Source organism: Melozone crissalis, unplaced genomic scaffold (assembly GCF_028551555.1).
Source record: "Melozone crissalis strain CALT ecotype California unplaced genomic scaffold, PUWL_Pcris_2 ptg000088l_1, whole genome shotgun sequence".
In the NCBI taxonomy this organism is placed as follows: Eukaryota; Metazoa; Chordata; class Aves; order Passeriformes; family Passerellidae; genus Melozone; species Melozone crissalis.
In genome coordinates this window covers 3868751-3881684 of record NW_026535865.1, presented here as the reverse complement: position 1 = coordinate 3881684, position 12934 = coordinate 3868751, and the positions used below count along the sequence as shown (strand labels likewise).

Here is a 12934-nt window from a genome sequence, read left to right as displayed (position 1 = left end):
TCTGGCACCGCCCTCCAGGGCTGTTTGTCACCAGTGTCCAGCCCCTGTCGCTGCTCTGCTGAGATTTCCAGGGCTCCTGAGCTGCTCCATAAATCCCTCCCCGGCTGCTCCAAAGCTGGAGAGGCAAATGCTGGGATGAAGATGCCACCTGCTGGGAGCGGGGCTGGCGTGAAATCTCAAAAATCCCACAGCCCCAATGTGCAGAATCCTTAAAATCCTATAATTCTGTCACTACAATCCCGCCCCGCAGCCTCACCATCTCCCCCTCCCCAAAATCTTATAGCTGTGTTGCGTGGATACCCCAAAATCTCCCAAAAAATCTCCCCAAAATCTCCCAAAAAATCACCCCAAAATCACCCAGGTTACGTGGATACCCCAAAATCACGCCAAAAATCACCCATATAATATGGATACCCCAAACTCACCCCAAAAATCACTGATATCACGTGGATATCCCAAATATCCACAAAATCACCCGAATCACGTGGATACCCCAAAACCACTCCCAAAATCGCCCATATTAAGTGGATATCTAAAATCTCCCCAAAATCAATTAAAAAATCACCCATATCACGTGGATACCCCAAAATCACCCCCAGATCACTCATATCACATGGATACCTCAAAATCACCATAAAAATTGCCCACATCACGAGGATACCCCAAAATCTCCCCCAAATCACCTCCAAAATCACCCATATCATGTGGATGCCCCAAAATCTCCCCCAAAAAATAACCATATCATGTGGATACCCCCAAATCTCCCCAAAAATCACCGATATCATGTGGATACCCCCAAATCTCCCCAAAATCACCCCAAAACCCACCCATATCACATGGATATCCCAAAATCTCCCTCAAAAATCACCCATATCAAGTGGATACCCTAAAATCACCCGAAAAATCTCCCCCAAAAATCACCCATACCACGTGGATACCCCAAAAATCACCCATATCACCTGGATACCCCAAAATCTCCCAAAAAATCACCCCAAAAATCAGCGATATCACGTGGATACCCCAAAATCACCCCCAAAATCACCCATATCACATGGATACCCCAAAATCACCCCAAAAACCCCTGGCTGTGCAGTGCCACAGAATAGCCCCTGAGCTTTGGGATCCCAGGTATTCCAGTTCCTTTAGGGCTATTGCATCTTGAAACAGTTCCCGGGATTTTCAATGGGATTTATTTTTCACTCCCTTTTTCCCTCTTTTTGGGAGAATCAAGCTCTCCCCAGCTCATTTTTTTCCCTTTTCTTTTAAAAATTAGATTGATATTTTAAAGCTCGGGGGTGCAGTGGGGCTGAGGGGGAGGAGGGGGTGCAGGAAGGATTTGGGGGGGGGGGAGCAGGAAGGATTGGGGGGTTCCGGTAATACCGGGGGGTTCCGGGAATCAGGGATCCATCCCGCCACTTCCCTAGCCACGCCCATATCCTTATTTGAGCAAACCACGCCTATTAATTTAACAATGCAAAGTCACGCCCTCTTTTGGCCACGCCCCATCAGCGATTTTCCCCCCTCCGCGTTTCCGCCGCGCGCTGTCCCTTGTCCCCCCTCGGCCGCCGTCGGCGCCGCGGCGCGCGCGGGGGGCGGGGCCGGCGGGTAGGGGAAGATGGCGGAGGCGTCGCCGCAGCCGGGCCGGTTCTTCTGCCATAGCTGCTCGGCCGAGATCGCCCCGCGCCTGCCCGTGAGCGGAGCACCGGGGAGCGCCGCCGGGGAGGGCCGGGAGAGCGGGCAGGGCCGGGTGGCGGCTCCGAGGGGGCGGGCACGTGGGAGCGAGGCCTGAGGGGCCCAGGGGGCCTGAGCGGCCGGGGAGGCGGGGGCTGCCCTGAGGGGCTCCGCCCGTGGCACCGCGGCTCGGGGGCGTTGAGAGGGGCTCGGTAGCGAGCGAACGGGGCTGCGGCGGTGGGAACGGGTCGAGGGGCAGCGGCCGGGCGGGGGCGGCGCGGCGGGAGCGGCCCTCGGGCCCGGTGCGCCCGATTGGGGAGGCCCGAGGCGGTGCGAGCGCTCCGGGCGCCTCACGGGGAACCGGGCTGGGACGGGAGCCGGTCAGACAACAGCCCCGGGCCCGGCTGTGACACCCCCAGGCCGAGCAGCCTGATCCCAGCCGGTACCCGTGAAGCATCGCGGGGTGTGGGGATTTCTGGGGTTTCTCGGGGGTTTCTGGGGTTTCTCGGGGTTTGGGGTTTCTCGGAGCTCTTTCAGGAGGTTTAATGAACGCGATAAAAGCCCGGCCGTGCGGGCGGCTGGGGCGCAGGGAGGTGCACGGCAATACGTGGGTAGAAATGCTGTGTAGGCACCTGGGCAGGTGCTTTAATCACGCACCAAAACGCGGTGTGTGAGTGTGGAGCTTGCCCTGGTGTGGGTGGAAAAGCAGTGTGAGGATGTGGTGGATCAGTCGTTCCCCTGCTTGGCTTCCTGAGGTGTTCAGTGTGGTTTGGAGAGCGCTGCTGGTCTCTTTATCCTGCCCCTTTTCACAGCACCTTGTCCCCAAAGCCATTGCTGGGTGCTGGCACTGAGCTTGAAAAGCCTGTGGGGACAAGCAGAGCTGTCCCTGCCGGGGCTGGCTGCTTTGTGACATGTGATTTGTCCTTTTGCCCTCTCTTTTGGGCCAGGGTGGGCCATGCTGGAGCTCCCAGCTGGTGTGGGAGAGCGAGGGCAAACTCACTGAGCTGTGGGGCCAGGAGGTGACACAGGAAATCTGGTTTTTATTTCTGTTCAAACAGCCCGGGCTGGGCTGGGCTCACAGCTGGTTGTGTGCACATCTGGCTGTGCCAGCTGGGTTTGGGGGCTCAGATCTGTGAGTTTAGGAGCTGGTTTTGGGGATTTAGGTTTCCCTCACCATCTGCAGGCGCAGCAACCAGCGCTGCCAAAGGAGGGACTCAAACAGCCCGAGAAACAACAAACTTTGACGTTTGTGCTGTTCCAGCTGCAGAGGAATGTGCTGATCCCTGTGCTGGGAGCACATAGAGACACACACAGACACACAGCAGCTCCCTGGGCAGGGTGCTCAGGCCATGGCCACTCACCTCATGCCATGTGTGTCCCCACCAGTTTGTGTCACCAATGGGGTTTTAATGGGCAGGGGGTTTTAATGAGCAGGGGGTTTCATGGGCTACAGTTCTCTGTGCTCACCCAGCAGACCCTGGTCTGATGTCAGTGGTGCAGAGATGGTTGTTCCATCTCAGTCCTGTGTGGAAGAAGGAGCAGGCACCTCTCCCATTCTGCTCCTGTATCTCCCTGAGCAGACACAGCACGTTCAGGGGCTCCAAGCTGTGCTCATTCCCTTGGGCCTTATCAGGGTTGGCTCTAGGGCCCAGAGGAGCGACCCCAAGGGCTTTATCAGCCTCAGCTCCTTGGGGGAATCCCTCAGTCTGGCTCAGGGCTGTGCCAGTTCCAGCACAGCAGCAAAAGGAAGTGGCAAACATTATTTTTAGAAGCTCTTAAATGCCTTCTGTGCTGAGCCTGGCTGTGCCAGCACAGGGATTTGGGGTGGTGTGGGGCAGGGGATGGCATTGGCTCTGTGCTGCTTCTTGAAGTGAAGTGAAACAGTTCCATTTCAGGATCTCCAGTGTTCTGGGCTGGTTGTAGAGGATAAATTCCTCCTCACTAAGCCCAGAATTGTGAGGAGGTGGCTGTGCAGGGGCTGCACACTCAGCCTGTGTGTCCTGGCACGCTCAGGGATGGTGACAGATCTCTGTAGTGAGCTCTGGGTGTGGGAGTGTGAGGTCCTGGCTGTCCCCGTGGGCTGTGAACCCCAGGCTGTGTCAGTGAGCACCACAACCTCACCAAATCCCTGCTGCCATTCCCATGTTGGCCCAGCTCTGTGTTTTGGGGAGCAGGACACAAAGTTTGTGGGTTTGTTGTGCAGGGAGCCTTGGGGGTTTCACTTTCACTTCACTGGAGCTGCATCAGCTCTGTCTGTACTGGGGGTTAATCAGCATCACCCTCATCACGCTTAAGCTGAGCTCCCACAGGTCTGGCTGAGCTCTGGAAGGGAAATGTTGGGCTTTGGGGTCTCTCTGGCTCTGGGACTGTTGCATGTGCACCCTCCCACCCTGTCACAGCCTTCAGCTCTGGGGTGCCACCTCCTCCTCTCACCCAGTGTGTGTCTTCTCCTGCAGGACTACATCTGCCCACGGTGTGAGTCTGGTTTTATTGAAGAGCTTCCTGAGGAGCCAAGGTACTGTGCTGCCCCAGGGCTGCTGCTCCACTGAGCCCACGTTGCTTTGCTCCCTTCCTAGTTCAATGTTTGCTATAAAATGCACTGTTTTATTGCTTCTGCCCCAGCTTCAGCTCAGTTTTCCTCACTTTTGGAATCCATTGCTTTGTTGGCTCAATTTGCACCCATGGGCCAATCTGAGCAATGCTGAGTGTCCACAATGTCTCTGCTGAGGGGTGGGACAGGAATGGTTTGGTTTCAAACAAACATAAAGAAGTGCTAGGGAGGTTTTCCCCGTGCTGTGTGGTGGCTCTGACCTGATCAGGGCAGAGATAACCCCAGACAGAGGTTTCTAGTGCTTCTGCCCCAGCTTTAGCTCATTTTTCCTCACTTTTGGATTACTGTGCTTTGTTGGCACAATTTGCACCCACAGCCCAATCTGCCATGGCAATACTGAGCATCCAGTGTCTCTGCTGAGGGGTGGAGCAGGAATGGTTTGATTTCAAACAAATATAAAGAAGTGCTAGGGAGGTTTTCCCTGTGCTGTGTGGTGGCTCTGACCTGATCAGAGCAGAGATAACCCCAGACAGAGGGATCTGGGCATGGTGAGTGCATGAACACCTCAGTGTAAGCAGTGACTGTGCTGGGAATGAACAGTAAAATGTTGTGGCTGAGACTTTGGACTCTGCCCTGGAGCAGTGAGGTCTGTGTTCCTGTGCTGCTCTGCTGCCACTGGTGGCAGAAGCAGCAGGAATGTCTTAAAATGTTTCATTTTGTGTTTGTGAGGCCCCAGCTGTGACTGGCAGCGCAGGGGCCAGGGGCAATGGGTGTTGCTGCCTGCTGATTGTGCTGCATGGCCTGGGGCTTCTGCACTGAGCAGGTGATGGTTGGTTTGATCACCAGCCCTGGAGCCAGAAAATCCATGCTGGCTGATCCTGACTGTTTTGGTGATTCCCTGTGACCTTGGGAGAGTCCCATCTTTGCTGAATCTCAGTGGTTTCAGTACCATGAACTTGGTTCTGAGCAGGAAATGTTTCTGCAGCTCTGAAAGCAGAAGTCTGACAAGAATTAGAGTTTTCCCAACATCCTGAGCTGTTTGGTTGTATGCCTCTGCAGTAGAGAAGTTTCTTTGATTCAAGATCAGACTTCTGTGTCTTGGGGTCACAGAGATCAGCGTTTGTGCTTTAAGTCTTCCTGGTGCTCTGCAGGATTAGCTGCTGTGTTTGAGATGGATTGTGGGGCAAATCCTTGCTTGACATCATGGCTCAGGCACTTCTGTGCAGCCTGTGGGATCTAATAGAGTAGGGAGAAATGGGTGAGGGTGTGGGAAAGTAAAAGATTCAGAGAGGGAAAATTGATAGAGGCAATCAGAAAATCAACAGCTGAGGGAGGACAAGGCTCTGTTGAGCTGCCTCTGCCCTGGGATGGGAGAGGGGGGCAGAAAAGCCTTGGAGGCTGCTGTGAGAAGATTACCAGTGCTCTTCATTCTCCACAGGAATGCTGACAATGAGACCAGCTCCTCCACGTCAGCCCCTGATCAGAGCAGGCATCCTTTTGAGGTGAGCAAGTCCTTTCTCTCCTCCACCACCTTCTGCTTTGCTCTTGGATTGAGTGTTTTTCCAATAGTGCATTGTTTAAACATTTCCCACATCATGACAGAACTTGGAAAGGGGGAATTCATATCCTCCACATGCTGCTCCTGAAATCTCCACATCCCATATTTTTGCTGTGTGTGTTCCATGGGACCATCACTCAGCTGATTCCAGTTGTGAGGGGGCTCAGCAGGATTTGGGTGTGTTGCTATGCAGTAGCCTCAGCTTGGAAGCAGCAGTGACACACCAAAGAAAAACCAGGGAAATGTGATCATTTCTGCCTTTGTGTGCAGTTCCAGTGTCTGTTCCTCACTGAGCTGCTGCTGAGGGCGCTGATCCCAGTGTCACCCCAGGCTGTGACATCTGTGTGCCACCTGAGCCTGTTGGCAGCTCCTGCTTTTGGGGTGTGTTTGGAGGTGTTTTAGCTGGGTGTGACATGGACTCTGCTTAGCAGTTTGTCCTCTAGTAGGAGAATATTCCCTGCTCATTGCCAGGTGTTGCAGAAATGTACTTGCTGTGAGGGGAAGCAGAAGAGGACATCAGACAGTGTGGAAGTGCATCCTATCAGGAATTGCCATCATGTCAGGAATTGTCCCCTTATGAATCACTTTGATCCAAGCATCCCAGAACTTTTAGGGGCTGTGATTTGGAACTGACCTTTCCATTTCACTACAAACTATTTACTCCAGTCACTCATATTAGAGAAAATATTAGCACACATGTATTTACTCATAGACTTTAGAACTGCTGCTGCAGGTATGTCATGTTCCAATTAGAGGTGGTCATGAAGAGCAATGTCAGAGTGAGAGCGAACAAGTTATGGGTGTTGGGTCAAGTGTGGCAGACTGCAGGGGCTGAGGTGGAGGTGGCCAGCAGCATCTCTGTCCTATTCTGAATTTTACATCACTCACTTGTAATTAATAGAGAGGCTTGCCCTGCTGCCTCAGGGGGCTTTTTCCTTCCATCCAGCTTTTGCAATTTGAAAGCTGAAGAAGGGGGAATCTGGGAATCTTCTCCTTGAAGAACAGGGCTACCAGATTGCTGAGCTGACTGCCAGCTCATGCTGGGCACTGATTGAACATGGCGAGCCAGTTCACCTCCACAAGTCTTTATTGTCGTTCCTGTTGTCACAATCTGTTCTCTGCATTCCCTCCCTCCCTCCAGAACGTGGATCAGCACTTGTTCACCTTGCCCCCGGGCTATGGCCAGTTTGCTTTCGGCTTCTTTGACGACAGCTTTGAGTTTCCCTTCGGGTCCAACGTGCAGCAGGCAGAGGACAACCGGGACTCGGAGAACCGGCGGGAGCGCGAGCACCAGTCCCGGCACCGCTACGGCGCCCGGCAGCCCCGCGCCCGCCTGGCCACGCGCCGAGCCTCGGGCAGGCACGAGGGAGTGCCCACGCTGGAAGGGTGAGAACCACTCTGGCACCTCAGGGGGGATCCTTGGTGTTCCTCACCTTTCCTCCTGGTTTGTTGGAGCGGCATCCCAAAGATCTCCAGCGCTGCTGTGGGTGATGTCTGTGTGCCGCCTGAGCATGTTGGCGGCTCCTGCTTTTGGGGTTTGTTGGGGATGTTTTAGCTGAGTGGTGACATGGACTCTGCTTAGGAATTTGTCCTGTAGTGAGAGAATATTCCCTGGTCATTGCCAGGTGTTGCAAAATTGTTGTACTTGAAGAGAACAACAGGCACTGTTTGTGTAAGTGCATCTTGGGAGCCACTCACCATCATGTCAGGATTTGTCCCCTTATGAATCAAATATTGAGACTTTATCAGTGGCTGATCACTCCCTAAGCTGCCATTGCAATTGCTGGAGGGTATTTTTGCCATCTGTGTCCCACCTGAGCCTGTTGGGATCTGTTTGGGGTTTTTTTAGCTGGGTGTGACATGGACTGTGCTTAGGAATTTGTCCTCTAGTGGGAGAATATTCCCTGGTCATTGCCAGGTGTTGCAAAATTGTTGTACTTGCTGTGAGGGGAAACAGAAGAGAACACCAGTGTGGAAGTGCCTCTTAGGAGCCACTTGCCATTGTGTCAGGAATCGTCCCCTTATGAACAAGAAGCTCTTAAAAGAGAGCTCTTAAAAGTTTCAAATATTGAAACTTTATCAGTGGCTGATCACTCCCTAAGCTGCCATTCCAGTTGCTGTAGGGTATTTTTAATTGTCCCAGCCTGAGCCTGTTGGGGTCTGTTAGGGGTGTTTTAGCTGGGTGTGGCATGGACTCTGCTTAGCAGTTTGTCCTCTAGTGGGAGAATATTCCCTGGTCATTGCCAGGTGTTGCAAAATTGTTGTACTTGCCATGAGGGGAAACAGAAGGAAACACTAGACAGTGTGTAAGTGCATCTTGGGAGCCACTCACCATCATGTCAGGAATTGTCCCCTTATGAATCAAATATTGAAACTTTATCAGTGGCTGATCACTGTCTAAGCTGCTATTGGAATTGCTGTAGGGTATTTTTAATTGCCCCCAACAAAGTGACAGTATTCAGCTTGCTCAGCCTCTCCCTCCACACTGGGGTGCTGGGCTGGGAGCCAGCAAACTTTAATTCTCACACAATCCTGGTTTTCTTGTCTTTCAGAATTATCCAGCAGCTGGTCAATGGAATTATTGCACCGACCACAATTCCAAACCTAGGCCTGGGCCCTTGGTGAGTTGGAGGATGTGCTGCTCTCTGTGACAGTGTCTCCTTGGTGCTCCAGGATGAACTCACTTGCTGTCCTTGCTCCTCAGGGGAGTCCTGCACTCAAATCCGATGGACTACGCCTGGGGTGCCAACGGCCTGGATGCGATTATCACACAGGTAAAACTGGGATTCCCTGCAGCTCCATCCTCCTGTGCAGTGCTGCAGGAGGGGCAGCACCTCTGGGGGTGCAGGGAACGAGGGGCTGGGGGACTGAAATGGGAAAGGATCCACAGTGGTCATTGCCAGGTGTTGTAAAATTGTTGTACTTGCTGTGAGGGGAAACAGAAAAGAACACCAGACAGTGCTTGTGTAAGTGCATCTAAGTCCAGGTGCCCTGGCTCAGGAAACGAGTGGATTCTGTGTGCTGCTGAGCTCACCTCTCTGTTCTGCCTGCCTGGCTGGTTGTTTTTCCAGTTACTGAATCAGTTTGAAAACACTGGACCGCCACCAGCGGACAAAGAGAAGATCCAGGCCCTCCCCACCATACAGATCACACAGGAGCACGTAGGTACGTGTCTGCTCCATGGAGTTGTGCTCTGGAAGCCCTCTGTAATACTTTCTTGAGACTTAAAATTTGTCTGTTTGTACCTTTGAGGCATAAAACATTTCAAAGCTGAAGGGGCTCTGTTACACTCACACAAAAAACGAGCAGTGTAGGTTGGACAGATTTGCTCTGGGGAGGTTTTGAGAAGTTCAGTGTGGACAGAGATGAAAAAGCAGAAGGGAAAGCAAGGATGAGGCATAGCCTGGGCAGGGGGAGGTGGGATGATGGTGTGGAGAGTGTAGAGCTCCAAGCTTTCCTCCTGACAGGAATGGTGTGGGGACTGCAGAGCCCCAAGCTTTCCTCCTGACAGGAATGATGTGGGGACTGCAGAGCTCCAAGCTTTCCTCCTGACAGGAATGGAGCAGTGGTAGGGAAGGGGAGAGGGATGACAAGTCCTGAGTCAGGGGCTTTGCACCTCATCCTCTCCTTGTTTGCTCAGCTGGGCTTGGCTTTCCCTGTGCCATGCAGATTCCGGGTTGGAGTGCCCTGTGTGTAAGGAAGATTACACAGTCGGGGAGAACGTGCGGCAGTTACCGTGCAATCACCTGTTCCACGACGGCTGCATCGTCCCGTGGCTGGAGCAGGTGAGTGCCTGGGGCCTGCAGCACTGGGGGCTTTGTCTGCTCCTGCTCCCCTCTGTAAATATTTTCCTACCTCCACGATGAGGCCTGAGCACCTGTGGTCAGAGGATGGAGTGTCATCCCAGCCCATTCCTCGAGTGCTGCTCCCCTGTTGTGTTTCTAATCCCGTTTCCCCTATTTCTTGTTTTGTTTTTTTTTTTTGTCTGCTCCCCAAAGCATGACACGTGTCCTGTCTGCCGGAAAAGTTTAAGTGGACAAAACACTGCCACAAACCCCCCAGGACTCACAGGGATGAACTTCTCGTCATCCTCCTCCTCCTCCTCTTCCTCCAGCTCACCAAGTAATGAAAACTCATCGAACAACTCATGAATCTTAACACACCCTCTGTCCCCGGGGCCCTTCCACTGTTCCCCTTCCCTCCCTGGGCACCATGAGCGGCCAAAGGGGCTTCCAGAGCAGAGCGAGGGGAGGGGACGAGGCAGGAGCAGTGCCCCCAGAATTTCCTTTTGATTTCTGAAGACACGGAGCCTCTGGGTCCTTCAGAGATGAGAAGCCTCAAGTTCTGTGATGAAAAAAGGGGGGAAAAGAGCTCTGTCTGTCAATAAAAACATCCTCTTTGCGTGGACTTTACCCATTGCAGTGCGAGGCTGCTGCGCTCCCCGGCTGGGAACCCCGAGGTGCTGAGCGAGTGGTTGAATCCCGAATGGAAATGTTGTTTGTATGGGTTTGAATTTGAGATCCCTTTCTTTTGATTTCTTTTGCTCCTCCTCCCCTTGGATACTATCTTTTTTCTGCTTTGGAGATTGACGTCTAAAATGGAAATATAAGGATGCTGCCTCCCCCCCCGCCCCAGGATCACCAGCTGGGGAGGACCAATAGCTGTCACTGAAACAGGAACTCTCAAGTAGACCCCGGGATCCTTCCCTGTCCCATCTCGAGTCCCTTTTATTTCTCTTTATAACCTCGCCCGCTGATACTCAACACTGAAAGGGGTTTTTATAATCTTAAATTATTACTGTTGTCAATAAATGGACATTTCAGCTCTGCGAGCCATTATGCATGATTTGAGGAAAGCTACAGGGTAAGCTCTGAGGCCACCAAGCTGTCCTGCCTTCCCCAGGGGCAGGCTGGGCCTCTCTGAGCCCTCCTGCGTGCTGGGAGTTGCTGTGGGAGCCACTGCCAGCCTGTGGATCACTGCACAGGCAGCCAAGGATCGCAGCTGGAATCATCCTCGCCTGGTGTTTTCTATTTTTTACACGTTTTTCCCCCCTTACAGTCCTGCCCCCCTCCTCGCAGCTGGGGCAGGCTGTTCTGCTGGGCCGACACAGGACTGGGTGTGCAGCAGAACGAGGACCAGCAAATCTCATTGTGACCGAGTAATTACCAGGAAAACAACATTTTGGAGAGAAAAAAAAAAATGTATTGCAAAGCTACTTAAAATAGAGCTGATTAAAACAAGGAGAGAGAGAAAAAATATCCAGGTATGTTTGTGACTCAGTTTCTGTGACAGAGCTGGAGCTCGGAGAATGACAAGAATGTCACCAGAGAGGGCAGTGACTCCCTGCCATGTCTCTGCTTCCTGGACCCTGAGGCATGAGAGGAGAAGCTCTCACGGTCATCACTGGGAGCCCCTTTTCCTCACAGGGACCTGAGGTGGTCAGGAGGTTTCCTGGAGGGCTGGGGGTCTGATGGTGCCACATTTGGGACTGCTCTGTGGCAGAGACCAGAGCAGATAAGGGCGAAGCTGTCCCCATGGGAGAAGTGGGTGGAGGGTTTGGCAGTTTGGGGGGTTCCCTGCCTCTCCCTCAGCTTTTGGGGCTGCTGGGGAAGGTGCTTGCTCCAGCAGAGCTTGGGTGTCTCTTCTAAAGCAGCATCACCCAGCACCTGGCTCCCTTCCATGAGCTTCCTGAGAAGAGATGAACCTCCTTGGGTGTCTCTTCTAAAGCAGCATCACCCCAGGGTCTGACCCCCTTCCATGAGCTCCCTGAGAAGAGATGAACCTCCTTGAGGAGGGGGAAGGATGGTTTGGTCTTTCTTGAGCCATTTCAGGACACAAGAAGTTGGTTTGTTGGAGAAAGTGTCCCCAGCTGTGTGCCAGGGCCAGGGGCTGGCAGGGAGCGACTTGCCCGGACTGTTTTTCTTCCTCGGCTTGGCCGGGCAGTGTGGCGGCGCCTTTCATCTCCCAGGAGGGTTTATCTCAGGACTGGTGTGTCGGGGTTAATGGCTCATCCTCTGCCAGGGGTTGAGCCACAAGCCTGGGCTGCTGAGGTGGGTGGCAGCAAAGAAGGTCCCAGCTGAACCTGCACGTGTCCATCGGCTGACCTGACACCGAGGAAAGGCTTTGCTGTTTAGTCACCAAAACAAGAGACCTGGAAAATCCTTCCCTCTCCCACTCTTTCAGCTGTGACAGGGGGATCCTGGCTCCCCCAGGTGCTAGGGGATGATTTCTCATGTGTGAGCAGCGCTCAGATGGGTTTCAAGTGGGCTGAGCAATGTCCTGGGTGGGTGCATGGCGGGTGCTGCCCACCTGGCAGGGGCTCACCACGGTCAGCACATGGTTAATACAGTGCCTGTTCCCTCTCAGACTCATTTGGAGCTGGTTGGGTCAGAAATGGAACGAGTTTGGTGGTTTTTGCTGGGGCCATTGCTCTGTCTGACGTGACAGTGACCGGGATGCTGGGCCTGGCCTGGTGCAGGGATTTACCCTGGCCAGGACAGAGGTGCAGGAGCTATTCCTGGCCATGCTGCCCTCCAGCTGGGGAGCTGCTCCTCCCCACTGTCCACTGTCCCAGCTGTTTTTGTTGGGGATGAGGATGCAGAGCTGGGCTGCAGGACTGGCTGTGGCCAGGGACAGCCCTGGAGCTGTGTCTGCCTGAGGATCTGGGCTGGCCCCTGCTCCCTCCTTTGTGCCACTGAAGCACCGTGGCTGTTTTCCTGCAGGGTGGGCGGGGGTCAGTGAAAAGCTGGATGTGGCAAAGGACCAGCTGGGCTCCCTGCCAGTGGCGGCAGTGACACTGGTGGCTGCAGCCACAACCACACGGAAGCCAATCCCTCCCACCCCAAGCCAAGTTCACCATCAAAGCTCCAAGACCTGCTCCTGTTCCATACCACGAACACAGCTTTAATTGCCACGGAAGCTCGGACACAGACACCCTGCTGGAACATCCCAGCCCTGCAGAGATGCCATGAGCAGATCCTGGCCCCTGCTCCAGTCGTGTTCCCCACACCAGCCCTGTGCCAGGCTGTCCTGGTTTAGGGCAAACTTGGGAACACTGGGAGAACCACAGCCCTGCACGGCTGAGCCTGGAGCATCTACCTTCCACATCCCTCTGCCGTGCGCTAAAAATAAAGCAATAAATAGCAAAAAATAGA

The 12934-nt window shown here is 53.6% G+C and overlaps 1 protein-coding gene across 1 annotated transcript; it reads left to right on the top strand.

The window, feature by feature from the left end:
* The first annotated feature begins 1604 nt into the window (after positions 1 to 1604).
* Positions 1605 to 12859, top strand: RNF126 (ring finger protein 126). The gene is made up of 9 exons (XM_054291065.1): positions 1605 to 1690; positions 4128 to 4186; positions 5661 to 5724; positions 6922 to 7166; positions 8333 to 8401; positions 8485 to 8554; positions 8852 to 8945; positions 9450 to 9565; positions 9779 to 12859. The coding sequence occupies exons 1-9, from the start codon at positions 1616 to 1618 to the stop codon at positions 9929 to 9931; spliced, it is 945 nt and encodes a 314-aa protein (XP_054147040.1). The 5' UTR covers positions 1605 to 1615; the 3' UTR covers positions 9932 to 12859.
* The last annotated feature ends 75 nt before the right edge of the window (positions 12860 to 12934 follow it).

Coding starts and splice junctions, on each gene's coding strand:
- RNF126 (XM_054291065.1), top strand. CDS start 1,616: ATGGCGGAGGCGTCGCCGCAGCCGGGCCGGTTCTTCTGCCATAGCTGC. Junction 5,725..6,921: donor AGAGCAGGCATCCTTTTGAG/GTGAGCAAGTCC, acceptor CCCTCCCTCCAG/AACGTGGATCAGCACTTGTT. Junction 8,946..9,449: donor GATCACACAGGAGCACGTAG/GTACGTGTCTGC, acceptor TGTGCCATGCAG/ATTCCGGGTTGGAGTGCCCT.